The 27,677-nt window shown below is 51.5% G+C and overlaps 2 protein-coding genes across 2 annotated transcripts; both read right to left on the bottom strand.

Annotated features, from left to right (window-relative positions):
• Positions 1-86: 86 nt before the first annotated feature.
• Positions 87-749, bottom strand: LOC101763850 (cytochrome P450 750A1-like). The gene has a single exon (XM_004974704.1). It carries the CDS (start codon positions 747-749, stop codon positions 87-89), a length of 663 nt encoding a protein of 220 aa, XP_004974761.1.
• Positions 750-10,440: 9,691 nt separating this feature from the next.
• LOC101775860 lies at positions 10,441-13,251 on the bottom strand. Its single transcript, XM_004973556.3, has 3 exons — positions 12,889-13,251; positions 11,161-11,282; positions 10,441-11,044 (listed from the first exon to the last, which is right to left on the bottom strand). Exons 1-3 carry the CDS (start codon positions 13,022-13,024, stop codon positions 10,718-10,720), a joined length of 585 nt encoding a protein of 194 aa, XP_004973613.1. The 5' UTR covers positions 13,025-13,251; the 3' UTR covers positions 10,441-10,717.
• Between the last annotated feature and the right edge of the window lie 14,426 nt (positions 13,252-27,677).

Below are 27,677 nucleotides of genomic sequence, written 5' to 3'. Positions count from 1 at the left end.
GTACCCCCTGCAGGTCGAAGACAGTCCAGCCACGGGGATCCAGTCGCCGACGTTGAGCACGCCGTTGAGGAACATCAGCTCGTCCATCATCCACTTGAACTCGCCCAGCGACGACCGGGCCCCTCCGCCGCCGCCGCGCCCTCGCCGCCGTCGAAGAGCCGCTTGCCGAGCACCATCCGCGTGATCACGTTCATGCTGAGCGTGGACAGGTGGTCCCGGTTGAGGCGCACCGGCACGGCGGCGGCGCCCCCCGACGCCGCGGCGAAGAGACCGCGCACGAGCGAGCGCACCTCGTCAGCGCGGACGTGCTCGAACGACGCGATCCGACCGGGGCTGAACAGCTGGGTGGCGCAGATCCGGCGCGCGTGGCGCCAGTAGGCGCCGTAGGGGGACCACGTGATGTCGGCGTAGTTGTAGGTGGTGTGCTTGCCGGCGGCCGTCCTGGGGCGGTCGAGGAAGAGCAGGTCGTGGGTCTTGAGGAACAGCCTGGCCATGTCGACCGACGAGCCGACGACGGCGGAGTAGGAGCCGAAGCGGAGGTGCACGAGCTCGCCGTACTTCTTGGAGAGCTCGTGGATGGAGCGGTGCGGGAGCGCGCCGATGAGGTTGAAGTTGCCGATGACAGGCCACGGTCTCGGACCAGGGGGAAGGTTGTAAACACGGCGGCTGGACGTTGGTTTGAGCGTGCGGAGGATCACGGCGGCGAGCACCATGGCAAGGAAGGTGGCCAGCAGTGGCGGTAGCTCCATCGGCGCTGGACAAGGAAGGGGAGATGGTATCAGTTAATCAGTGACTGGACTGGGGTTTATCGTGGACGGGCTGGGACGATGGACATTGTGCTACTTTATAGAGCACTAGGATTGTTACTTCTTTACTGTGAAAAAAAAAATGGAGCGGTTGGAAAATATCGCGTACCCCTCCGAGACGGGAGGGGCGACTCCGCTTCCCGCCGCCAGGCCACCCCACGCGGGCCCTCCCTGGCCGTCGCCGCCGGCGTCCAGCAAGCGGCGGCGGCGGCCCACGAAGCCGGTGACCGTGCGCAGCATCTCCTCCCTCTCTCCCCTAGAGGTCTCCTCCTCCTTTCTCCCTGACATTTTCATGCAAAATCTTGCTGCTCCTCCGTCTCCTCTGCGTGCTTGGCTGCCCCGGTCTTCCTTGTGGTTGATAGGTCTGGCGTCGTATGGTCCGGATCTGCCTTCTCATGGCTGGTCTTGAGCCATGAGGTCCGGTGTGCTCTTCGCCGGCGCTAATGGTGGAGCTGTCGGCCGGTACCGCCGACGGCGCCGTCAGACGTCCTCGCAGCGCCGTGGTCCTCCCAGCGGTGTGCTGCAGATGCTGCTGCGGGGGGCCGTGCGGTGGAGCGCGGGCATGGCTTGGCTCCCCTTCGTCAAATCCTGGTGGCGGCCCAGATCTGGCCCCTCCGCTCGGAGGCTTGGGGCTGCTCTGCCACAATAACCATGCTCCCCTGGTGCGTGCTCGTCGTCTCATGTTGGTTCTCCTTTTGGTTGGCGCGGTGGTCGCGTGAATCAATCTCCTCATCATCGAGGAAGGCTGAGGTGCGTCCACGGTGGTCGTTCCTATGTGTCTCGTCTCTGACGAGCGGTACAGAGTTCCGGCAGAGTTGGCACCTAGACTCCGGATGCCGTACAACGAAAGTGCTGCGCTCGGTGCGCGGGGGTGCTGCTGCACCTCGCACGGCCTGGTGTTTTCGCGAAGTTTGCTCCCAACCAGGATATCCTCTGCCATTGGAGCGTGCTTTATCTCGTGTTGCCAACGATCTTGCAGCGAAAGCGTCGCGTCCGATGCGCGGAAGGTTACTTCGCATGGTCAGCCGCTTAGCATCATCGGGAGCTGCAGTATCCTTCTCCCTGTGGTCATGGTCTCGTCTCGTGAGGTTGTTTGGTTCCTCCTTCACATTGTCAAATCATGGACTAATTAGGCTTAATAGATTCGTCTCGCCGTTTAGCCTCCACTTATGTAATGGATTTTGTAAATAGTCTACGTTTAATACTCCTAATTAGTATCTAAACATTCGATGTGACACGTGCTAAAAATAAGTCAGTGGAAGTAAACGCCCCCTTAGTCCCCACTCTATTGTGGCGGCCCCTCTTTCCATCGGGGCTTCCTCCCTCCCTTGATGCTTTGAGGGTGGCAACAGAGAGGCGTACCTACGAGGGGTGGTGGGTATCACTTTGGTCTCAACGGAGCTGGCAATTACAGTGCTAGTCGTAGTGCCCATGGTGAATGGCGGCTCGCTCTTCAACCTTTGCAAGTCTTAATCTTTGTCCTCGTGTCTTGTATTTCTATGAGAGGGTGTTTCTTTCTTTCTGTTGTATCTGTTGTGTTGTGCTCGTAACTTCTGACGTAATCTGTGGATTGTGCCATAACAAACTTGCTGGCCTCCAGCCTGGCCTTCGAATGAACGTTAAGGTAGGCGTGCTCCGCCCCCGTTGCTCTTTAAAAAAAAAAGGAGCGGGTTGTGATGGGTTCTTGGTAAAAGAGACCTATCGTTATCAAACAAATAATGAAAGGAACAGTCACAGTCAGTTGGTGAACTTCGTCTAAAAGAAATGGATAGCGAGTACGTAGAACTCTTGTCCCGTAGGGGTGTAATATATATCAGTAACAGTGACATATAATTTTTTTTTCTTGCATGCCTCCTTACATGTAAATGCCTGAAATCCTGGAGCGATTTTAGGCTCCATGAACAAAGCAACTTTGTGATCATATATGGATCGGAAGCTTGGTTAGGATTTTAATATTGGGGAGAGGACACCTCCATGAATTTTGAGTTTAAAGTGCGCTTGGGAGGTAAGGCAGCAGGCGACGGGCGGGCGAAGATTGTTTGAAACGGGCGAATTTTTTTTCTAAGTATACCGAACCGCGCGCTCGTGACGAGTATCACCTCGATTTTCTTCTTCCCATTTTGAATTCACATACCGCCTTGAGTTGTTAACTCGTAAACATCACAAGCACGTGTCCGGCAGCTCTTTCCCGAGTAAACCCCTCTCGGAGATGTTGTCCATTTCATTGAGGGAACCGATAGCAGAGCTTGCACTGCGTATAATACGCGAAGACCCAGACACGCAGAGTCGTTGCTTAACTGTGGTGGTCAGGAGTCACGACGGCAAGGCAACACGTGGTGAATATATAATGATGGCTGTTAACAAGCTGGATCAGAAACGGACAGGGGGCCGCAGGTTATTTATAACACCGGGGCCTTGTTTAGTTGCCCAACGCACGCACGCAGTGGAGCCCCCCGATGGCGCTCGGCAAGCGGTTTCTTCGGCGAGGGCGCCGACGCACGCAGTGGAGGGCCCGGTGGCGACGCTGGCCGAGCTCAAGTGGATCCTGGACGAGCTGATGCTGCTCAACGGCGTACTCAACGTCGGCGACTTATCCCGTGGCTGGACCGTCTGGACCTGCAGGGGTACGTGCGGCGGATCGGATGAAGAGGCTCGGCGCGATGTTCGACGCGTTCATGGAGCACGTACGTCCTCGACGAGCACACCGAGCGCCGCCGGCGCGACGGCAAGTCGGCAACGCCTTTGTCGCGGGCAACATGGTGAACGTGCTGACGCAGCTCGCCGATTCCGAGGGAGGAGCTGAGCATGGACGAGGTGTTCGGGCTGTCGATCACGCGCAAGTTCCCGCTCCAGGCCGTCGTCGAGCCCAGGCTCGCTGCTGGACTCCACGCATGTGATGCATGATCATGGTGCTGCGCCGAGCACATACCGTTGCAGTTTAAGTTGCGACATGATTGGACCGATATAGTTGCGCGTGTACTCGTGTTGTTTTTGTCACGCAACGACAGGCCTGTAGCTAGCTGCAAGTAAGGTCTCGTTAATTGGTTCCATATTAGGTGTCTACTTCTACCTGTTGTTACTGGGTGTGCCCAGACTTTGAAGCTTCGAGGTATGGTCTTCAAAATCTCGTTTCAGATTGGTAACTCCCCCCCTTCAAAGTCCCAAAAAAAAAATCCCAATTGAAACTTGAACTCAAAAGTTCACAGTTTTAGCTTGAGATTGAAAGGGTAGGTAGCACCACAATGCTGGTTAACAAGTGCAACTTAACAGTGGTAAGCCAACACAGCTTGGCACACGATTCTGCTTCATTTTGCAGCCTCCTTCCCACTGTTGGGATAAGTCTTGGCTTCCTTGTGGGGTTGCTGGTTGCAGCACGCAGGCTGCTGGTCCTTGGCAGTTAAGGACAGTAGGTACTGTTGGTCCTTGTTGACGGGAGGAGGACAGTGGGGTTGTAGGTACTGCTGGTCCTTGTTGACTGGAGGAGGACAGTGGGGCTGCAGCATATGCTTGCTGCAGCACCACTTTTGTTGACTACTTTTAGGGTAGGATAGTCCTAGGCATCTTAGACTAGATAGGACAACATCAAAAAAGCATCTTAGACTGGCATAGGCCTTGATGCTTGGCTGGTTGGCTGCTTGGCCAGCTATAAATATGTATCCCCAACCCTTGGTTGGACATGGTATTGTGGAAAGAAAACCCAGAAAATTGCCCCAACTCTTCCTACTGCCATCCTCTCGATGAGAGTTACAGTTCAGATGCTAACAGCTGGTATCAGAGCCGTACTATCCTATAGCTTGAACATCTCCTGCTCACAACCCTCCCCAACCACCTTTCGTCCCCAGCCGGTAGCAGAAGCACCGACTGTCCCTGCTCACTCCTCTCCCTCTACGCAGACGAGCGGCAGCTCGTCGGAAGCAGCCTCTTCCCCACGCAGCCCCCCGGTGGCGCGCTATGTCCGCAGGACAGTCTTAGCACTCGATCGCCTCGAGCGCACGACGTCGGCAGGAGGCCGAGCTCGCTGCGGCAGAGGAGCGTACCCGAGTGGCGGCGGAGACCGCTGCGGCGGCGGCAAGGGCGTCGAGGCTGGCGGCGGTGGAGCTGGCTGCAGCAAGGGCGGAAGCGGAAGCGGCGGCGGCGGCAGATGCCGCACGTGCGGCAGCAGCGGAGCTCGAGACTCGACGTGGCGGTAGCATCAGCAGCGCTACCTCTGCCGATGGCGGTACCGACGTAGGGCTCGTGCAAGCAAGGGAGGCGGCGCAGGAACGGGCGGCGCAGTGGGCAGCCGAGCACCCCCGCGGGCGCGGCGGCAGCAGCCCCGACGGGCGTGCACGCGCCAGCGGCGCTCCAGGCGGGGGTGCGCGCGACGATCGTGTTCCTAGCGGACATGGTGACCGCGACTTCCAGGGCGACCCGCACATCGACGTCGCACCAGAGGTCCAGCGATTGCGGGAGAGGGCTGCCCAGCTGGAGGCGGAGATGGAGTTCGATCGGCGGCACGACGGCCGGGTCGACGGAGAGCGCGGCCCTTACAGGCAGTGTGGCTCTCCCTCCCCGGACCGCCGTCATGGCCGCCACGGGGCCCATGCTGTTGTCAGGGAAGTTGGCCCCGGTGGTGGGTGGCCTACCCTCACCAAGACCAACTACGTCGAGTGGGCCGCGGTGATGAGGGTGAGGCTCCAGGTGCGGCACATGTGGGAGGCAGTCCGGTACGGCGACGTCGACTACGATGAGGATCGACGGGCGCTGGACGCCCTCATCGCTGCAGTCCCACCCGAGATGCAGTTCTCGCTTTCCCAGAAGCGAACTGCCAAGGAGGCTTGGGACGCCGTCGCTGCGGCACGCATCGGCAGCGATCGCGCCCGCAAGTCCACACTGCAGGCACTTCGCAAGGAGTGGGAGAACCTGGCCTTCAAGCCAGGTGAGGACGCTGATGACTTTGCTCTCCGTCTCAACACTCTGTTGCAGAAGATGGTGCAGTACGGCGACGACACTACGGCGAGGAGAGAGCTGTCGAGAAGCTCCTCCGCTGCGTACCCGAGAAGTACAAGCAGATCGCTCGCTCGATCGAGTCTCTACTGGACCTCTCTAGGATGTCGATCGAGGGGGCGATAGGTCGCCTCAAGGTCATCGACAGCGACGAGTCATAGCCTCCCTCAGGGCTTGTCATCATTGGCGGGAAGCTCCATTTCACTCAGGAGCAGTGGGAGGCCCGCCAGGGTGATCGAAAGAAGGGGGAGCCTTCTTCCTCGACAGGCGGCCGCAAGCGCGGCAAGCCACGCAAGGCGCCCAAGGCTCGACGAGGTGCCGAGGGCAGCGCGCGAGGAGGTGCCCAGGGTGGTGCTAGCGGCGCGCGAGGAGGCGCCCAGGGTGGTGCCGCCGGCGAGCATAGGCCGCCACGAGACGACACGTGCCGCAACTGTGGCAGGCTTGGCCATTGGGCCAAGGACTGTCGACAGCCAAGACGCGGCCAGGCTCACGTCGCACTAGCGGAGGAGGAGGAGCCGACTCTGCTCCTGGCACATGCAAGCATCGAGCTAACTCCAGCGGCATCGGCCGCAGCGGTTCTCCTCCACCTTGACGAGCCGAGGGCACACGCCTTCCTCGGCGACGGCTCCAACAACGATAGGACTGAGGGGTGGTGCCTCGACACTAGCGCTACCCAGCACATGACCGGTCGGCGAGAGTTCTTCACCGAGCTTGACTCTAGCGTCCGAGGCACCGTCAAGTTTGGGGATGCCTCCGGCGTAGAGATCAAGGGCGTCAGCTCCGTCATCTTCACCGCCGAGTCTGGAGAGCACAGGCTGCTCACCGGAGTGTACTACATCCCCGCACTGAGGAACTCTATCATCAGCTTGGGACAGCTGGAAGAGAACGGTTCGCGCGTGGTGATCGACGACGGAGTCATGAGGATTTGGAACCGCCGTCGTCACCTTCTTGCCAAGGTAACCAGAGGCGCAAATCGCCTCTACATCCTTAATGTGCAGGTGGCACAACCCTTCTGCCTCGCTGCTCGTCGGGATGACAAGGCGTGGCAGTGGCACGAGCGCTTCGGGCACCTTCATTTTGAGGCCTTGAAGTGGCTCAGTGCCAAGGAGATGGTGCGAGTCCTACCATATCTTGATCACGTGGAGCAGTTCTGCGATGTCTGTGTGTTGACAAAGCAGAGGCGGCTCCCCTTTCCCCAGCAGGTGAGCTTCCGAGCCAAGGAGCGGCTCGAGCTCGTGCACGGGGACTTGTGTGGCCTGGTGACACCGGCCACACCCGGAGGACGACGCTACTTCTTGCTGCTCGTCGACGACCTCTCCCGCTACATGTGGGTGATGGTCCTCGGCAGCAAGGGGGAGGCTGCGAACGCCATCAGGCGCACGCAGGCTGCTGCGGAGGCGGAGTGTGGCCGCAAGCTGCGCGTGCTGCGCACCGACAACGGCGGCGAATTCACGGCGGCTGAGTTCGCGTCGTACTGCGCTGATGAGGGCATTCAGCGCCACTACTCCGCGCCGTACATCCCGCAGCAGAACGGTGTCGTTGAGCGGCGCAACCAGATGGTTGTGGGGATGACTTGGGCCCTCCTCAAGCAGAGGGGGATGCCGGCTGTTCTCTGGGGAGAGGCGGTGGTGACGGCTGTCTATATCCTCAACCGCTCGCCCACCAAGGCGCTCGACGGCAAGACGGCATACGAGGCTTGGCATGGGCGCAAGCTGGCGGTGTCCCACCTGCGGGTCTTCGGCTGCCTCGCGTTTGCCAAGGAGATTGGCCACATCGGCAAGCTTGACAACAGGAGCACTCCAAGAGTGTTCATCGGCTACGCGGAGGGCTCGAAGGCCTACCGCATTCTCGACCCGGAGACACAGCGTGTGCGCACAGCGCGCAATGTTGTGTTCGACGAAGGGTGAGGATGGGCGTGGGACAAGGCGGTGGATGACGGTTCGACTCGGACGTACGCCGACTTCGCTGTCGAGTACGTCCACTTCGAGGGAGCTGGGGGAGTAGGCAGCTCTTCTTCGTCGAGCGTGCCTACCCTGGTCCCCGAACCTCCACCGACTCCGATGCTTGCTACTCCGGCAGTGCCACGCTCTCCAGCCGCGACTTCGGCTGCGACGAGCTTCTCGCCGGCGCCACCACAGCCGGCGACGCCACGTACTCCAGCACCGACGGACACTCCTCCGGGCACGTCTACTCCGACACCAGCTCATGTCGAGCACAGCCCGGTGGAGTTCGCTACTCCGCTCTCTCACGACGAGGAGCGCATCGACGCGTACCACGACGGCGAGCAGTTGCGGTACCGTACGATGGAAGACCTCCTCGGTGACCAGCCGGTGCCGGGACTGATGCCTCACGACCTGGAGGCACAGTTGCACCTTGCATGCGACGACGGCGAACCTCGGTCTTTCGCGGAGGCCGAGAGACACGCGGCATGGGGCGCTGTGATGCAGTCAGAGATGGACGCGGTTGAGAAGAACCGCACTTGGGAGCTTGCTGAACTCCCTCGTAGTCACCGCGCGATCACCCTTAAGTGGGTGTTCAAGCTGAAGAGGGATGAAGCCGGTGCCATCGTCAAGCACAAGGCTCGCTTGGTGGCACGCGGGTTCGTGCAGCAAGAGGGGATCGAATTCAACGATGCTTTCGCCCCCGTGGCACGGATGGAGTCCGTGCGACTCCTCCTTGCGCTGGCCGCCCAGGAAGGCTGGCGCGTTCATCACATGGACGTCAAGTCGGCGTTTCTTAACGGCGATTTGAAGGAGGAGGTCTACGTACACCAGCCGTCGGGTTTTGCGATCCCCGGCAAAGAGGGCAAGGTGTTGCGCTTGCGCAAGGCCCTCTATGGCCTGCGGCAGGCTCCGAGGGCGTGGAATGCCAAGTTGGATTCCACGCTCAAAGGGATGGGCTTCGAGCAAAGCCCACACGAGGCGGCCATCTACCGGCGGGGCAATGGAGAAAATGCCCTGCTGGTGGGTGTCTACGTCGACGACTTGGTGATCACCGGCACTAAGGACGCGGAGGTGGCGGCGTTCAAGGAAGAAATGAAGGCCACCTTCCAGATGAGTGACCTGGGGCCTCTCTCCTTCTACCTGGGGATCGAGGTGCACCAGGATGACTCCGGGATCACGCTTCGACAGACCGCCTACGCCAAGCGCGTCATGGAGCTAGCCGGGCTCACCGAATGTAACCCAGCTCTCACTCCGATGGAGGAGAGGCTGAAGCTGAGCCGCGACAGCACGACAGAGGAGGTAGACGCTACGCAGTACCGGCGTCTTGTGGGGAGCCTTCGCTACCTCGCCCACACACGACCGGACTTGTCTTTCTCCGTCGGCTATGTCAGTCGGTTCATGCAGCGACTGACGATGGAGCACCAGCAGGCCGTGAAGAGGATCGTCCGCTACGTTGCAGGGACTCTCGACCACGGTCTCTTCTACCCGAGGTGTCCTAGGGCGGCACACTTCGTCGGGTACAGCGACAGCGACCACGCCGGCGACATCGACACCAGCAAGAGCACGAGCGGGATTCTCTTCTTCCTCGGCAAGTGCCTTGTTAGCTGGCAGTCGGTCAAGCAGCAGGTGGTGGCGTTGTCCAGTTGCGAGGCCGAGTACATAGCGGCCTCCACTGCTTCGACTCAGGCGCTTTGGCTTGCCCGACTGCTCGGTGATCTCCTTGGCAGAGACACTAGAGCGGTGGAGCTCAGGGTGGATAGCAAGTCCGCTCTGGCCCTGGCAAAGAATCCCGCTTTCCCTGAGCGGAGCAAGCACATCCGGGTGAGGTACCACTTCATCCGAGGCTGCTTGGAGGAAGGAAGTATCTAGGCGAGCTACATCAACACCAAGGATCAGCTTGCGAACCTACTCACCAAGCCCCTTGGGAGGATCAAGTTCCTTGAGCTCTGTTCCTGGACCGGGATGGTCCAACGTTCCCACAAGACGACGCACAAGGCTTAGGGGGAGAATGCTGGATAAGTCTTGGCTTCCTTGTGGGGTTGCTGGTTGCAGCACGTAGGCTGCTGGTCCTTGGCAGTTAAGGACAGTAGGTACTGCTGGTCCTTGTTGACTGGAGGAGGACAGTGGGGCTGTAGGTACTGCTGGTCCTTGTTGACTGGAGGAGGATAGTGGGGCTGCAGCATATGCTTGCTGCAGCACCACTTTTGTTGACTACTTTTAGGGTAGGACAGTCCTAGGCATCTTAGACTAGATAGGACAGCATCAAAAAGGCATCTTAGACTGGCATATGCCTTGATGTTAACCACTTTTGTTGACTACTTTTAGGGTAGGACAGTCCTAGGCATCTTAGACTAGATAGGACAGCATCAAAAAGGCATCTTAGACTGGCATATGCCTTGATGCTTGGCTGGTTGGCTGCTTGACCAGCTATAAATTTGTATCCCCAACCCTTGGTTGGACATGGTATTGTGAAAATAAAACCCAAAAAATTGCCCCAACTCTTCCTAGTGCCATCCTCTCGATGAGAGTTACAGTTCAGATCCTAACACCCACGCCCTTTGTCCAAGTGGAAGTTTATGTTTGTCATAGATAACTGTACAAGAGTTTAGTCTTTCCTCTAGAAGTTTGGCGCCATTGAACGCCTGGGATATTTCAATCTCTGATGACATGTAAAACTCGCAAGATCTTAAGAGACGCGTCCAGTATGTTTACGAACAATTACCCATTCTATTATGCATGACACAATTCATCGATCAAACTCAGTCAGGATTCTAAGATACACTAAAAGCCATCCATCGTTTCAACATGAGCTCAACTGTAACTGTTATACTGTTTCAGTGCACAAAATGCTGCAACTAGTACCAAGCGCATGGGTACAGTACATGGTTTACAAGATAGTGAAAGGGCAACCCTCATGGAATCACGCTAAAAATGCCGGGGTGGCTGAAACAACATCCAGCATCAACCTAGGTTGCCCCAGAGTTACTCGGTGCAAGGAATGAGGAACTTGAGGAAAGGTTCAGCCTTGGGAGCAAGGGATCTCACGTCCTCAAATGTGGCCATTTCAAAGTCCTCGTACTGGAAACCAGGGGCACAGGTGCAGCCAACCAGGGAGTAGTGCTGCTCACGATCCCTCTTCCGAGACTTTACAAGAACACTGCCATCGGAAGCAAACGACTCAACATCCAGCGTAGGGAAGGAACCAAACCACACGTTCGGTGGCACGGTATACTGGGGGCGCTGGCCAGCTTCGAGGTGCGGGCCGATGACAGTGAGGTCAATGTGGCCATCATCATGCAGCTCAAAGACCTAAAACAAATACGGAGTATTCATATTAACCAATTAGCTGCCTAATTGCTTTAGTCATGGAACAGAAAGAAGAGATAGTCAATAGTGTCAAGCATGTAGATGTAGATGGTGCTAACCGTGAGAGGCTCTCCCTTGTAGAAGTGCCAGGTTTCAGCACAGGGAATGCGGTGGAGACGTGAAACACTCCCTGCAGGAAGCAAGAAGTAGATTGCAGTGCTCACAGCACGGTCAACCTTATCTGCAGCATATGTTCAGAGATATTAGACAGCAGCTTGATTTCATATCCAGTGTGCTTAGTGTCTGACACCACACTTAAAAACAGTGGGATAGATGCCAGTAGATATAGGAGTGGTATGCTGAGATATTATTCAGTCCCTCTAGCTAGAGAAGATCCACCCACACACCCTTAGCTAACAGTTAGTTACTCATAGAATAAAAAGGATGAGAAGTTACTAAGAGAAGTTTCCACAGCTATATACTCACATTCATACATGGATATACAAAGTTGAATTATGAAAGCAGCAGGTAAGTTCTTCAACCTTAGCGGATCATACAAGAACATCACTGTATGCATAAGACCTTAAGCAAGAAACTACAAGGAAATGACCTGAAAATCTGAAACGAATGCCGTTCATAACATTTAGGCCTGTTTGGAGGCCCCATGATTTTTAGGACTTTGAACACAAGTTTGGACTCCGCCTATGTTGTCTCAACATAGCAGGTCCCAAGCCCTGAAAGGAGGAGGGTTGTGATAGGCTTGGCGAGCCAACGTTGAACCTAGTCATTCTAATGGAGATGAAACCCACCGGCTGAGATGGTTTGGACATGTCCAACTGGAGACCTCCGGAGGCACCGGTACGTAGTAGAACCCTAAGGCGTGACAGTAATGTGAAGAGAGGCAGAGGAAGACCAAAATTAACATGGGAAGAGGCAACAAAAGGAGATTTGAAGGGATGGAATATACCCAAAGATTTAGCCCTGGATATGAGTGCTTGGAAAACAGCTATTCATGTGGCTGAACCCTGATTTGTGGCTCTTATTGGGTTTCAACTCTAGCCTACCCCAACTTGCTTGGGACTGAAATGCTATGTTGTTGTTGTTGTTGTTGAACACAAGTTTGAACTAAATCCGAAGCATTTGGATCCTGATCCACCCTTCCCTAACCAGCCTTTTCAGGGTTCTGATCGGAAACAGGGCACTTGAGAAACTAGTGATTCTGACCAGACTAAACCTAATTTGACTGATATAAATATCAGCCGTTACTGCATTTTTTATTGCAGGTCCTAGAAGAAAAGGAGGAAGCATGATGCTACAATCCTGAAACAGGAAAGAACATCAGGGATACCTATACCTTGTCGCAGAGTACATTACTTCGAGTCATATTATGTATGCAATAAAAAGAGCACCATTTGTCCATCACTGCTTAGCTGAACAACGATAAGAACCACAACCAAGCAAATTTATCATTCAATTCCCTGCACTGACTTTATGAATTACTATGATACATAGAGAAGTTGCATTCATTTTGTCATCAGACACAAAAGTAGCACACGCTGCCAGACTTATCTGCTTGGAATTCCTAGTTTGCAGAAATACCCTACTGAACCTGACAAATTTAGTCAAACAGCAGTGAATCAAAGACTACCCGTACCTCCATCAATATCTAGCACCTAAGCTAAGGTCTGCACATGCCCGAGCCGAAGACGCAATAAATCTCACCTAAATCCGGGTCCGATCGCATCCTAGTCCGCGCAATAATCCGTTCCCACACCGCGAGAAAGTAAAACGAACACTAGTTCAGCGCCAATAATCACACGATACGGAGGAATCGCGCGCGTACGTACACTGGGGCGGGAGCTGGGAGGTGGAGAGCGTGATGGAGCCGTCGCGGAAGGTCTCGTTGTAGAAGCCGCCCTCCGGGTGCGGCTTCAGATCCAGCAGCGCCGCCACCTCCGTCGCCGTCATCTCCTCCGAGGCCATCTCCTCCCCCCGCCTTCTCTTCGCGCCCGCCTGCGGGCTTCCTCGTCGCCGGAACCCTCGCTTAGATCCGGTCGGCCGGCGCCGTGCCCTGCTCGCCGCCGGGGCTCTCGGATTTTAAGGGGAGGATTTGGCTGGTTGGTTCGTTGAATTCCGAGCAGCGCAGCAGGTTCTGCCGTGTTTGTTTACCCCGGCTGGAACGTGACGACCTGACGGGGAGTGGTTGGTGGTGGCCAACATTTTCTTCCGCTGGTCAGGTCAATTTGGTGTTGAATCCGGGAAAGTTCTTCGGTAATCCTATGCAATTAGGCCGGGAATAATGCAATTTAACCGTCAATAAATTCTTTCCTCAAATAAATCTAATTTCTTGCTACCCAATTTTACGAGGATGTCTTATTGAACAACGGTTTTAAGATCAGCACATCAAAACTATAGTTCAGTATTTTCAAGGTAGGATGGTGAATTTATCATCTTCAGTTGCAGAGACTAGAGAGATAATGTGAAAATGGTATTGGTGACGGTCACATGTCATCACCGATGACGAAGGCTAGTTGGGCAGGCATGTTGTAAGAGTAGTTAATCAAAGTGACACAGTAAGTGATGGACCTAGTGACTATGAAGTCGCCAAAGCTATATGAAGTGGTACAAATTGCGCTGGAGCTGAGTACGGTAGTAGCAAAGGTACAAGAGTCATGGGAGATGCAATACACTAAGAGCCAAATTAAGGTGACAATCGAGGAGTTCAACGGTAGGGCATGCATCATATAGCAAGGAGGTGACGCGCATGATGTGAGCTACATCTAGATGAGGAAGTTAGAGTGAAACCACCTAATACAATTAACCATGTGGTCATGAGTCTATAAATTATTGAGCCTAAATCTATCTACATAATCTAGCATGAATTTTATGTTAAAGCATTAGTTTGGGTGTAGTAGCTCTACGTGATTTTAGCTTAGGTTGTGTTGGCGCTAGAAATCGGTCAACCGAATCCCAGCGACCGACACACGACTCGGGAGAATCTGCTTAGCTCCTGTTCGGGTGAATGCCCTGGTGCGGTTCGCGCGGCGTGCCAGCCAATCTGACCTGTTGATTGGCAAGGAAGAACACGTGTCAGGCTCAGAAACTACGATCGGCTAAGTTTCCGATCGAGAGAGTTTATCGGCGAATCAGCCGATTTACTGTAATAATGAGATCGGCTATAAGTCAGCCCGATCCCTATAGCCTTGTAGATAGAAGAATACTGAAGTAATCGGTACAAAGCTTATGATAACAACACTAGGAAAAGATCTAATCGGCAACGAATGGATCTAACTATAGAAAATAATGAAAAGCCGATACTACTGATTCCTAGTGAGATAATTGGTGATAAAAACTAGGAAAATAGGTAAAAACCTATGAATCTAGTTGATATCGATAACTGATGAATAAATCTAAACGAAACAACAGCGATGCGCCGGAAGTTAAAGCTTAGATGTTACTCGATAAACGGAACTTACAGAATCGGCCGGAGGTCAAGATGATGCAGCCCTGCCAACCCGCACGAACTCGTGAGAAGAAAAAGTAATGGCGAAGTCGCCTGCTCGAAAGTAAGTACGAAGAAGAAGGTAACTTGTTGTATTGATTGATTGTGTTTTTACAGATTTACAAAGGTAGCTATTTATAGCCCCGTACAGATAACTTCTTAACCGACTAGAATTCTATCTCTAATTCAAACAGAAAACAAATATCTACAAGCACAATTCGTACTAGGTTAGCTACCCCACGCTTCGTGGGCTGACCTCCACCTTATCCTTCCATCCCTTTCCAAGCCCATACAGGCCCAATTAGTCCATCCTCCTGATCGGCCGATTTCTCATCGGCAAAGGATTGCCGATTGGGAGCCTGGCGTATTCCCCCTGAAGCGAAGCAAAAGCTGCCAGCCGATTCCTCATTATAGCACCATTTGACCGATTCCCAACTGCACTTCTCCGATTTCTTTTCTCCTTGACGCCGATTCTACTGGTGACGAAATCCGGCGTCAACACATACCCCCCAGTTTCGGAGTAAAACACAGTCTTTTACTTCGAAATTTTTTATAACCTCTCCTCCGAAACGGCCGCAGTGAAAATATCCTTCCGTTTCGCGGTCTCCCGGCTGATCATTGCAATTTTTGAAACGGGCGCCCACGACAGCCACTACCCCGAAAAACTCGAAGCGCCGGCGCGGTGAAAATTCCGTCTTTACCCTCTCTTCAGGCATCCTATAAATAGCGTTTCACCGCAGCTCACCTTCAAGCTCACGTCTCTTTTTCCAACGCGCGCGCATCCTTCTTCCTTAACTCTCCCTTGCCATCGAAGTTCTCTAGTTCCAGTTCCTGTACTTCTTCCCCCTTCCCTCCGATGGCGACTCCTTCCGGCAGCTCCCCCGCACGCAATGATCCAGAGATGGTGTCTCCGGTGGTGGTAGCGACGGCCGTCACCTCATCTGCAGATGAAAGAGCTTTATCAGAAATCCCAATGGCGGTCCCCATCACGGCCCCGTCATCCACGTCTGCATCAGCGACCACACCGATTACTCAGAATTTTATCCCGGAGGTAAATACCGAATCTTTCCCCTATCGGCAACGACGCTCCGTCAGTTGACATAATTGCTGGCCGATCGAAGAAGGTTCATAAGAAGGTCATCAAGAAAACCAGTCGCCGAGTCCGGGCTCGTACGGAATCGGCGGATCCTCCTGTGCTCGTATCGGCAGAAACCTTGACTGCACCACCCCAGGCCGCACAAAGTGCCGATACACAAGCCATCACACAAGCCGGGGTAACTGCCGCGTCATTACTGTTGGAAGCTATGCAGGTAAGTCCGAATTTTGCCATCTCCGATCGTTAATTAAACATTAACTTTTCTTAACTCTATGTTTCCCAGAGCACCTCTATGGAAATACCACAATCGGCGACCACTCGACCGGACGCCAATGCGCCCCTGCCCTCATCCATTGAGGTACGGTACTTATCTTACGGATTTCCTTCGGGTATCCGCGTAATGTATTTAACCGATTTTTGACGCAGGCCATCGGCACACCAAGCGCTTCCCGACAACCGATTTCTTCCCAGGGAGTTGGTCCGAGCACCACGCCGATTATCGTGGAGTCCTCTTCATCAGATGAACCCATGGCACAGACCACTGAGCAAGGCACCACGGCTTTACAAGCGCAGCATGAAGAAATTCGTTTTAAAATGGTAAATTCCTAACCAGCTTTCAACCCACCGATTTGCTCTGATTCCACGCCGATTCACCCCTTTTCCTTATCTTCTTAGGAACAAGACTCCCCCAACAACAGCCTTTTCTCCTTCGCGGTTGCTCTTTCTGATGATGAGGAAATCGCGTCCCGCCAAGTCGCTCTAAGCTCCGTTCCAGACGACGTCCGAGCCAAACTTACCAACATCCGATCCCTCCTGCAAGGGGACATCGGCCGATTGGTGGAAGATGCTTCGCCGATTCGGCAGCTATTCAGTGACGTCAGCGGACGAGTACCAGAGGAAGCGGAAGAGGCCTTGGCACCGGCGGCCTTTATTGAGTCCATGAGGATCCCCGTCTTTAGGGCCCTTCGTCATATGGCCGATCGCGCGAAACTGGCCCAGATTCGTGAAGATGAAAATGCCTTTAAGCGTCAGGCTCAAGAAGCGAATCGGCGTATCCATGTCCTAGAAGATTCACGCCCGGCGATCATTAGTGAAATAGATCGCCTCAAACGACGGAGGGCGGAACTTGCTAAAGAGATGGAACAAGTGACCAAGGCAATCAGCGCCGAAGAGAACAGACTTCAAGATTTACCCTCTGCTATTGCCGATTTGACACGGGAGAGGCAGCGTTTCGCTCAAGAGGCTCTGAGACTCCACCGCAACGCATCGGAGGTTCCTGGATCGGCAGAAGAAGACCAACGGGTTCTTGACTCTGCCGATCAGATCCGGCGTCGGGCCATCACAGCTATCGATACCCTTTTGGGTGATCTGTAAAACACTGACCGTTTTGTACGAATATTTACCACCTTCTTTGACCGACCCTTCGCGACGCCCTCTATTTACTGCCCTCCTTATTACCGATGGGACGTGGCCTCATCAGATTTCCACGTATTTTTCCCCATAAATATCGACCTTGGCGCTTACTCCCGATAGCATCGATCTGGCTCCCATTTCACCTTTCCTCTTCTTCTCATCGGTGCGACTATTTCGTCATGGCCTCATCATCATCCTCTTCTGTCGACCAGGTGAAGTCCCAACCTCTCTTCTTAGATCTTTAGGAAACGAATGCTTCACCTTATTCCTCCTTTGTTTCAGCCCCAACGCCTTGGTCCGGAGCTCGTGCGAGCCATCGAGTGCATCCACTCTGAAGACCCGTTGACCTCGGAGGACAAGGCTCTGATTCTGGCCCACCAAGAGGAGCTCCAAGACCACATTACTGCAGAGGCTCGTGTAGTCTTGGATGCCGTGGTGACTGAAAGCCGTCGCCGATCTCCAGTCATGAGGGGTCGTCATCGTGACGTTCCTGAAGATGACGTCACCTTGACAGCCCGCACTGTCCTGGACTACATAGAGGGGAACGGCAGCCAGCGATCTCCCGCCGATAAGGTTCGTCTGCTTCCTCGGCCCGTCATCCTGGCGGCGGCAGAGGCCTCGCGCTTTCGTGCTTTGGAGCGGAATGGGGGATCATCTCAGAAGAAGAACAATTAGTTTGTTTTTTTGTAATTTTTTATTCTAAGGGCGACTTAATGTTTTGTCGGCCATGTAATCTATCGCCCGTACCGAATGAATGTAATCGGCTTCTCTGGTCGACTTTACGTGTTTGTTAAACCGACTCGTATCGGCCATGTATGATTGTGTTAAAGTTGATTTCTTAGGCCCCAACCCATATACTTGGGTAATATCTTTTTAAGTACCTTCCATTCAGAGCTCTAGTGAATTCTTCTCCTTCTATCGTTTCCAAAATGTAGGCATTTCCTGGAGCGCATCTGCCGATTTTATACGGCCCTTCCCAGGTAGGAGACCATTTGCCGAATTTAGGATCTTTCGACCCGATCGGTAGTACCAACTTCCATACCAAGTCTCCGGGAGAGAACTGTTTGACTTTGACCTTCTTATCGTACCACCTGGCTACTCTCTTTTTATTCTCTTCGATACTTATCAGAGCCCTTAGTCGTTGACCAGCCAAGTCGTCAAGTTCTCCTTTCATCAGAGATGAGTAATCATCGGCTGACAACTGGTCCTGAAGTGAAATGCGCCTTGATCCTGCCCTTGATTCCCATGGCAGTACTGCATCGTGGCCGTATACCAGCTGATAGGGGGATAACTTGGTAGCTCCATGACAGGCCATTCTGTATGCCCACAGGGCCTCAGTCAAACACAGGTGCCATTTCTTCGGATATTCTTCAATCTTCCTTTTGATCAACTTGATTATTCCTTTATTGGAGGATTCCGCTTGACCATTGGCTTGAGCGTAATACGGAGAAGAATTCAACAATTTGATGCCCATATCGGTCGTAAATTCCTCAAATTCCCCCGATGTGAACATTGTTCCTTGATCGGTTGTTATAGTTTGAGGGATACCGAATCGGTAAATGATGTGGTCCCTTACGAAGTCGGCCATGATAGCCGAAGTCACAGTCCTCAATGGGATTGCCTCCACCCATTTGGTGAAGTAATCAGTAGCCACCAGGATGAATTTGTGCCCCTTGCTCGATGGTGGATAAATTTGGCCGATGAGGTCTATTCCCCACCCCCTGAACGGCCATGGCTTGATGATGGGATTCATAGCCGACGCGGGTGCACGTTGGACATCTCCAAACTTTTGACACTCCTGACAACCCTTATAATATTTGAAACAGTCTTCGAGGATCGTAGGCCAATAGTACCCGTTGTTTCTGATCATCCACTTCATCTTGTGTGCCGATTGGTGAGCTCCGCATACCCCTTCATGGATTTCTCCCATTAGAGTCTTGGCTTCTTCTGTCCCAAGGCACTTAAGGAGGACACCGTCGATCGTCCGGTAGAACAGATCATCTTCGAGCAGCACGTACTTGGTGGCGTAAAAGCGTACTCGTCGCTCCACCTTTTTAGACGGATCCTTCAGGTAATCGGCAATTTCTTTACGCCAATCGTCGGCTGCAAGTTCTAAGGCCATGGCGCCCAGAATCGGCCGATACCCAGATGCGTGCTGGGCGAGTTTGTTTGCTTCCTCGTTGCGGTTTCTTGGAACATGCTCGATTACTGCCGATTTGAACTCTTTTAAAAGCTATACGCAATCTTCGTGATAGATTCTTAATATATCATCTTTGCACTCAGCCCTTCCGGTTAGTTGATCCACAATTAGCATAGAATCCCCGAAGATCTCAACAGAATCGACCTTGACTTCTCTCAATAGTTGTAAGCCTTTCAATACAGCTCTGTACTCCGCTTGATTGTTAGTGGCGGCGGTTTCTATCGGCAGAGAAAAATCATAGCTTGCCCCCCGAGGCGATATGAGGACAATGCCGATTCCTGATCCGACCCCGCATGATGACCCGTCAAAAAACAATTGCCAAGGTGCTAGTTCCACGAGGGCGACCTCCGGTCCACAGTGCTGGGCGACGAAATCGGCCATGACTTGACCCTTGACGGCTTTTGCCGATTCATACCGTAGGTCAAATTCTGATAAAGCTAAGATCCATTTACCGATTCGTCCTTTCAATATCGGTAGCGACAGCATGTATTTCACTACATCATTTTTGCATATGACTATACATTCTGCCGACAGTAGATAGTGCCTGAGTTTGGTGCACGAGAAGTAAAGACACAAACATAAACGCTCCACCGGAGGATATCTTGTTTCGGCGTCCAGGAGTCTCCTACTGACGTAATAAATGACCCGCTCTTTGCCTTCAAACTCTTGGACTAGAGCCGATCCAATAGCTTTTTCATCGGCTGATAAATATAGTTTAAACGGCTTGCCAGTTTGAGGGGGAACCAAGACTGGCGGTGAGACCAAGTATCGTTTGATATCTTCTAACGCCTTGCGCTGTTCTTCTCCCCATACGAATTCCTGGTCGGGCTTCAACTTCAGAAGTGGCGTGAACGCCTGGAGTCGTCCAGATAGGTTAGATATAAACCTTCTGATGAAGTTTACCTTGCCGATTAGAGATTGTAGCTCAGTTTTGTTCTGTGGAGCAACGACTTTGTTGATGGCCGCTATGGTCTTCTGATTGACTTCTATACCTCGTTCATGTACCATGAAACCTAAGAATTGTCCGGCGGAGACGCCGAAAGCACATTTGTTAGGATTCATCTTAAGACCATGCTTTTTGGTGCATTCCAGCACTCTTCGCAAATCAGCTAGGTGTTCCTCGTGGCTTTTGGACTTGACCACAACATCATCGATATAGATCTCCACCAGGAGGCCAATGAGTTTGTGAAAAATGTAGTTCATGGCTCTCTGATATGTAGCGCCAGCATTCTTCAAGCCGAAAGTCATCACCACCCATTCAAATAAACCAAGATGGCCTGGACATCTGAAAGCCGTTTTGGGTATGTCTTCTTCGGCCATAAGTATTTGATTGTACCCGGCATTTCCATCCATGAAGCTGATAATTTTGTGTCCCGCGGCGGCGTCGATCAGTACATCGGCCGTAGGCATGGGGTAACCATCCATCGGTGTGGCCTGATTAAGATTCCTGAAATCAACGCAAACGCGCAGCTTCCCGTTTTTCTTGTATACTGGCACGATATTAGAAATCCACTCGGCATAACGACATTGCCGAATAAATTTTGCTTCAATTAGCCGAGTTATTTCAGCTTTTATGTCTGGTAAAATTTTAGGATTGCATCGTCGTGCGGGTTGTTGGTACGGCCGATACCCTGGCTTTATGGGTAGCCGATGTTCAACAATAGATCGATCTAAACCGGGCATCTCGTGATACTCCCAAGCAAAACAATCCTTGAACTCTTTTAATAAATTTGTCAATTTACACTTATATTCTGGGTCTAAACTTGCACTAATAAAAGTCGGCCTTGGTTTGGTTCCGTCGCCTAAGTCTATCATCTCTAATGAATCGGCCGACGTGAATCCGTACCCCAGCTTCCCATCTTCTCGGGCGAACTGATCCATTTATTCCGCGTCTTCGGAGCCGACTGCTCGGATCGGCTGTAGGCCAAAATCGGTGACCTTCAGGAAATCGGTTTCCCACACCCTTCCTGATATGCATCTGACGGTTTCGCAGCTCCATTGTTGTGCGTCGGCTGCTGCGATGCTGTACGCGGAGTCGGCTTTGACCACCTCGATGTTATCGCCGACCCATTGTACGAGGCACTGATGCATGGTTGACGGGATGCAGCAGTTTGCGTGTATCCAGTCTCGGCCAAGAAGCATATTATAGGACCCTTTGCCATTAATGACGAAAAACGTGGTAGGAAGGGTCTTACTGCCGATGGTGAGGTCGACGCAGAGAGCACCGCGAGCGTTCGACACCTTGCCTTCGAAGTCCTTGAGCATCATGTCCATCCTGGTTAGGTCGTCATCGCTCTTCCCCAACTTCCGGAGCACGGCATACGGCATGATATTGACGGCGGCTCCTCCATCGACCATCAATCTTGTAAGGGGGCGACCGTCAACATGCCCTTTAAGGAACAACGCCTTCATATGTTGTCGTTCGTCATCTTCGGGCTTTTCGAACGTGGCCATCATTGGTTCTAAAGCCAACCGTGCTGTCTGTTCTTCTATTGCCGATACATCTTGTTGATCGGCGGGGGTCATGAACTCCATCGGCAATATGAAAACCATACCGATCTCGGCTGCCGATTCATCACTTGTCGACGCATTGTTTCCCTTGTCGTTTCTTTTCGGGCGCCACACCCGAGGTCTCCCTTCCGTCGCGCTCTCTTCTTCTTGCTGTTCCCATTGGCGGAGACGTTGGATCCTCCGTTTTTGTGATTTGGTTAAACCGTCGGGGCACCACCTGGGGTTTATTGGCCTCCCTTCTTTCCTGGCGCGTTCCCACTCCGGTTCGCGTCCTAACGGGTTTTCGTCCGTTACTCGAGCATCGGCCATGTCTTCGAGCCGGCTATGAACGCTAGCTTTGTTGTTTGACTGATCATGTCGATCAGTCTTGCCCCCCTGCCTATCACGGCTTCTATCTTCCAACCGATCATATCGGTCACTTCTGCCCCCCAGCCGATCACGCACGGGAGGGCGCTGGTCATCTTGGCGACGCCAATCCCTGCTGATCGGTTCTGGTCTTCCGTCTCTGGAGCGAGACCTGGGGAACGGCCGATTGCCTCGATAGGGACCGTTGCACTCAGGGCAAGTATCGGCCGATGGTAGCCTGAGGTTATTTTCCCAACAATGAATGAAGAACGGGCATCTCCAGTGCTCCTCGTGCCGACGCATCGCTTCTTCTCGGGACCTCGAACGTTCATGTTGGCGTTGGTACTTTTGGAGCAGGAACTGGGAAGTAATACGTGGCCCTTCTGACTCACCATCGTCGTCCTCCATTCGTCGCTTTCCTTTGACGTCTTCAGACGTAACTTGATTTCTGGGATCGACAGCGCCACTCTTTCTGGCCGACTCGGACGTCAGCACTTTTGTTTGGAGGGAATTTTTTCCTGTATCAACCATGTTGGTAGGAAAGGGGTGTTGGTCGATCTTCATTGGTTTGGCCGATTTTGCCGGCACTTCAAATTTGAGTCTGCCTTGCTCAATGGCCGACTGTATTTGTTGCCTGAAGATTTTGCACTCGTTGGTATCATGTGATGTGGCATTGTGCCACTTGCAATACTTCATTTTCTTCAATTGTTCGGCAGAGGGTATTGTATGGTAAGGCGAGAGTTTAATCTGCCCTTCCTGGAGTAGAAGATCGAAGATTTTATCCACTTTAGTTGTATCGAAACCGAATGCTTCCGGCTCCTTCTTGCCGAACGGGAATGATATCGGCTTCTTTCCCTTAATCCACTCTGCAAGTCCGATTTCGGCATCTTCCTCGTCCTCTACTTCCTCCAGGAATGCTACTTTCTTCTGGAAATTCCTTCTCGGATCGAACGGACGCACTTCTTGTCCGGACAATCGGTGAACAATCTGGCTCAGGCTCTCGAATTCTTGCGAGGCATATTTCTCTTTAATGTGTGGCAGAAGGCCTTGGAAAGCTATATCGGCCAATTGCGCATCGGTCAGAGCCAGGGAGTAGCATTTGTTTCTGATTTCCCGAAACCTCTGTATATACGAGGGTATCGGCTCATCACTTCTTTGCCGAAGGCTAGTCAAATCGGACAGCTTCATTTCATGGACCCCGGCATAGAAGTACTTGTGGAATTGTCTTTCTAGATCGGCCCATGTAATAATTGAGTTTGGTGGTAGAGTCGTGAACCATTGAAAGGCCGATCTAGACAAGGACGATGAGAACAACCGTACCCGTAGGGCATCTTGCGTAGCTGCTTCCCCGCATTGGATGATGAATCTATTCACATGCTCTATGGTGGAAGTGTCATCCATCCTCGAAAATTTGGTAAAATCAGGGACCTTGTACCGATGGGGAAATGGCAACAAGTCATATGTAGATGGGTAGGGTGTTCTATAGGTATAAGTTTGCACTTTCGGCTTCAAGCCGAATTGTTCTTGCATTACCTCTGCAATTTGCGCCGACCAATCTGGTTGTTGCTGGGGAACAATTGGTGGTGGTATTGGCACGTGCTGATAAATCGGAGGCTGAATAAAAGGAGGTTGATGAAAAGGTGGTATCTGAGTATAAGCCGGTGGTGTAGTAAAGGACGGCTGCTTGTATGAACCACTTGTCTCATCATATAGCATGAGATCTGACGTCTTGTTGACCTCCGGAGCGATAGGCTGGTATGTTGGTATGATCGGCCGAGTGGCCGTTTGGGATGGTGTCTGGAACGGAGGATTTCCTTGACTGACCGATTGATTCAAACCGGCCTTGTTTAAAGGTGCCCCCCAGGGTAAAGGGCTGACTGGAGGGAATGGTGCAGAGGATAGTTGGATAGAACCATATCCCAAAGGAGTTGATGACGCAGAAGCACCGGATCCACCGACAGAAGATTGGATCGGCTGTGAAGCCTGATAAGCCTGATTTGGTGGAATCGGCTGAAAATACGTTGGTCCCCTGTACCCTTGAGGTATACCTCCGGCGAAGGAGTTGACAACAGCATTGTGCACCATGTTTGAAAGTACTGGGGATTGATTGATGAAGGCGTGATGAAGAGATTGTTGAATCATATCGGACATTTTATCCGAATCTTCAGAAATTGTGATCTGACGGGGGGTAGGGAAAGGAGTCTTTTTAACCGTCTCCCCGCTCCTGGAACGACTGAAGGATTTCAAGCAAGTTTTCCGGACTTGCTCCAAATAATTATTCAGATCTTCCTTTTGGTCGTCCTTTAGATCTGCTTCCGTCACTTCGATGACGTTTTCTTCGGAGACTTCAGCAGCTTTTGACATGATAGCGGTTGTATTGGTCCCACCGGGCGTGCCAAAAGTGTGTTGGCGCTAGAAATCGGTCAACCGAATCCCAGCGACCGACACACGACCCGGGAGAATCTGCTTAGCTCCTGTTCGGGTGAATGCCCTGGTGCGGTTCGCGCGGCGTGCCAGCCAATCTGACCTGTTGATTGGCAAGGAAGAACACGTGTCAGGCTCAGAAACTACGATCGGCTAAGTTTCCGATCGAGAGAGTTTATCGGCGAATCAGCCGATTTACTGTAATAATGAGATCGGCTATAAGTCAGCCCGATCCCTATAGCCTTGTAGATAGAAGAATACTGAAGTAATCGGTACAAAGCTTATGATAACAACACTAGGAAAAGATCTAATCGGCAACGAATGGATCTAACTATAGAAAATAATGAAAAGCCGATACTACTGATTCCTAGTGAGATAATTGGTGATAAAAACTAGGAAAATAGGTAAAAACCTATGAATCTAGTTGATATCGATAACTGATGAATAAATCTAAACGAAACAACAGCGATGCGCCGGAAGTTAAAGCTTAGATGTTACTCGATAAACGGAACTTACAGAATCGGCCGGAGGTCAAGATGATGCAGCCCTGCCAACCCGCACGAACTCGTGAGAAGAAAAAGTAATGGCGAAGTCGCCTGCTCGAAAGTAAGTACGAAGAAGAAGGTAACTTGTTGTATTGATTGATTGTGTTTTTACAGATTTACAAAGGTAGCTATTTATAGCCCCGTACAGATAACTTCTTAACCGACTAGAATTCTATCTCTAATTCAAACAGAAAACAAATATCTACAAGCACAATTCGTACTAGGTTAGCTACCCCACGCTTCGTGGGCTGACCTCCACCTTATCCTTCCATCCCTTTCCAAGCCCATACAGGCCCAATTAGTCCATCCTCCTGATCGGCCGATTTCTCATCGGCAAAGGATTGCCGATTGGGAGCCTGGCGTATTCCCCCTGAAGCGAAGCAAAAGCTGCCAGCCGATTCCTCATTATAGCACCATTTGACCGATTCCCAACTGCACTTCTCCGATTTCTTTTCTCCTTGACGCCGATTCTACTGGTGACGAAATCCGGCGTCAACAGGTTGTTATATGTATAGTTGATTTTACGGGCTATTCACAATACAAATTACATAAGAGCATAAATGATTTGTCTAGTGGCGTTAAATAACAACTTTTAGGGTAGTATAATAATTCACGTAATCAGTTAATCACATCCAACCAAAAATTGTCCCTGTATTTGAATGTTGCATGGCGCCAAAAGCAAAGCTTTGTTCAATAGTGTCCATCCACCTCATGTTTGCTCAACGTTGTTGCGTAATGATCAAGACACTTCAAGATTTGCCACCCTTTGTCTCGATGAGTCGACCACCACTCTCTCATGTGTCATGTCTCACCATGATTTGGTTAAAGTATGTCACTATGACTTGGTCAAAGTACGTTTTTCTCATAGACCTTTCATTATAAACATCGGATTATTTCTAGAATAAAAAAGTTTTATGTGCCTATGATTTTCTTTGAGGGTTTTGAGTTTATCAGTAAGACGTGAACTTTTTTTCTAAGTTTGAAATTTAAAGAGGACGTATGTAAGTTGAGTAGACATTTGTTTCATGTCCTTTAATTTTTTATTCAATATCCTGCAAAATAACTTTTTTCTTTATAAACTATAATACTCTCCAATGACGAATACACACATATAGTAGTCCATAGAACGCGACTTTTACTAGTCTGTTTTGTGGAAGCCATTACATAAAGTAAAAAAAAAAGGAGCCATCTATAACGTATTGCAAAAGCATCCTATTCTGAAACAACTTCTATCGACAAATCTACTGGTACTATTTTTCAAGGAAAAAGTAATTTGTGATCCAAGTTTAAAATGTTTTACTAGATGCAGCCACAAGTCCACAGCAGCATATGAAACGACAACACGGGTGTCGCACGCATGGACGCCGGGCTGAACCCGTCGATGGCCGGAGAGCTGTTGCGACCTGACGCTGGTCCGAATCATCCAGTGGGCATACGGCATGAATCCACATCCTGCTCCCCTCAATTATAACTTTCGAAGGGCCAGTGGGGCTAAAAAAAAGAAGAAGAGACACGAAAAGGCAAGCGAAAACCATCCATTTTTCTCTCATTCACGCGGGCATTGCAGATTAGTTCGGCAGAAAACAATCATTGAGCCGAGAAAGCAGAGCAGCACCGCAACGGGCGCCGCATGATTAATAGCTCTGGAATGGTGAGCGTCACGTTCTTCCCTGATTAACACCAGTGTTATTTTCGGAGAATATCCCCCATTATCGGCGAATCATTCGGTGGTTAAGCTTGATTGAGCTTATTCAAATGAACCATTGTAATTATGCACAGTCCACGTAAACGAGAAGAAAGGAAGAATAAACAGATACAGTATGCACGAACGGCTCACCAGCTGGAGAGTATCAGAGAGGCAGAGATTCAGAGCAGTCTGCATATATGCCACCGTACCAGCTTACTAAAAGGAGGCCTGAGCATCATCAGGATAGCTCAATAACAGGAACTCATATAACTGAAATTTTGCTTGGCCTGAGACAGTACAGCTCGTGCATTTCAATCTCAGCATATGCATAGCTCTATTTTGTGGAAGACATGCGGAAAAAAAAAGTTGGATTGATACCAACTATTGCAATGCTAACATGTTATCACATAAAAATTATTGCCTATTCAGTGCCATATAATGTCTATGTGCAGAATTTATTTACAAAAAGAGGAAAGATTAAAAAAAAAATGTACTCATGATATGCGCCTGATGTCAGATCAAACTGCTGTCCCTGTGGAGAAGTGGGTACCATACTGATTGTAAGAACAAGGAATATCAAATTCTTTTCTTTTTCGAAAAATATGTACTCCCAACATTCTTTTCGTTTTCTGAAAAATAACAAAAAGGCCAAATGGTCTGCCCTCTCCAAGAAGGAATATTTAATTAGCAAAGACAAACCTGTCATTTAGTCATTTGCAAGGCAAATGGGTAAGGAGAGAAGAAGTACTGCAGATACTAAGCAATTGTCACACTACAGGACTGGATAGAAGCAGCTGCAACTGGAAGGGCTGGCTAGTTAGGAACTGAGATTATAGCATTGTCTCAATTTGCCAGTATTATACTTGCAAAAATTCAATATGCATAGAGAAGATGCCAAAGCACACCTGTAGCC

The sequence above is a fragment of the Setaria italica genome, chromosome VI (assembly GCF_000263155.2).
Source record: "Setaria italica strain Yugu1 chromosome VI, Setaria_italica_v2.0, whole genome shotgun sequence".
NCBI lineage: Eukaryota > Viridiplantae > Streptophyta > Magnoliopsida > Poales > Poaceae > Setaria > Setaria italica.
The sequence above is the reverse complement of the archived record's forward strand: the minus strand, read 5'-3'. Positions and strand labels throughout refer to the sequence as shown.

Excerpts from the sequence above, each read along its gene's own strand:
- LOC101763850 (XM_004974704.1), bottom strand. The coding sequence starts at position 749 with ATGGAGCTACCGCCACTGCTGGCCACCTTCCTTGCCATGGTGCTCGCC.
- LOC101775860 (XM_004973556.3), bottom strand. The coding sequence starts at position 13,024 with ATGGCCTCGGAGGAGATGACGGCGACGGAGGTGGCGGCGCTGCTGGAT. Across the intron at positions 11,283-12,888 it reads CTCCCAGCTCCCGCCCCAGT|ATAAGGTTGACCGTGCTGTG; the intron begins GTACGTACGCGC and ends CATATGCTGCAG. Across the intron at positions 11,045-11,160 it reads ACAAGGGAGAGCCTCTCACG|GTCTTTGAGCTGCATGATGA; the intron begins GTTAGCACCATC and ends TATTTGTTTTAG.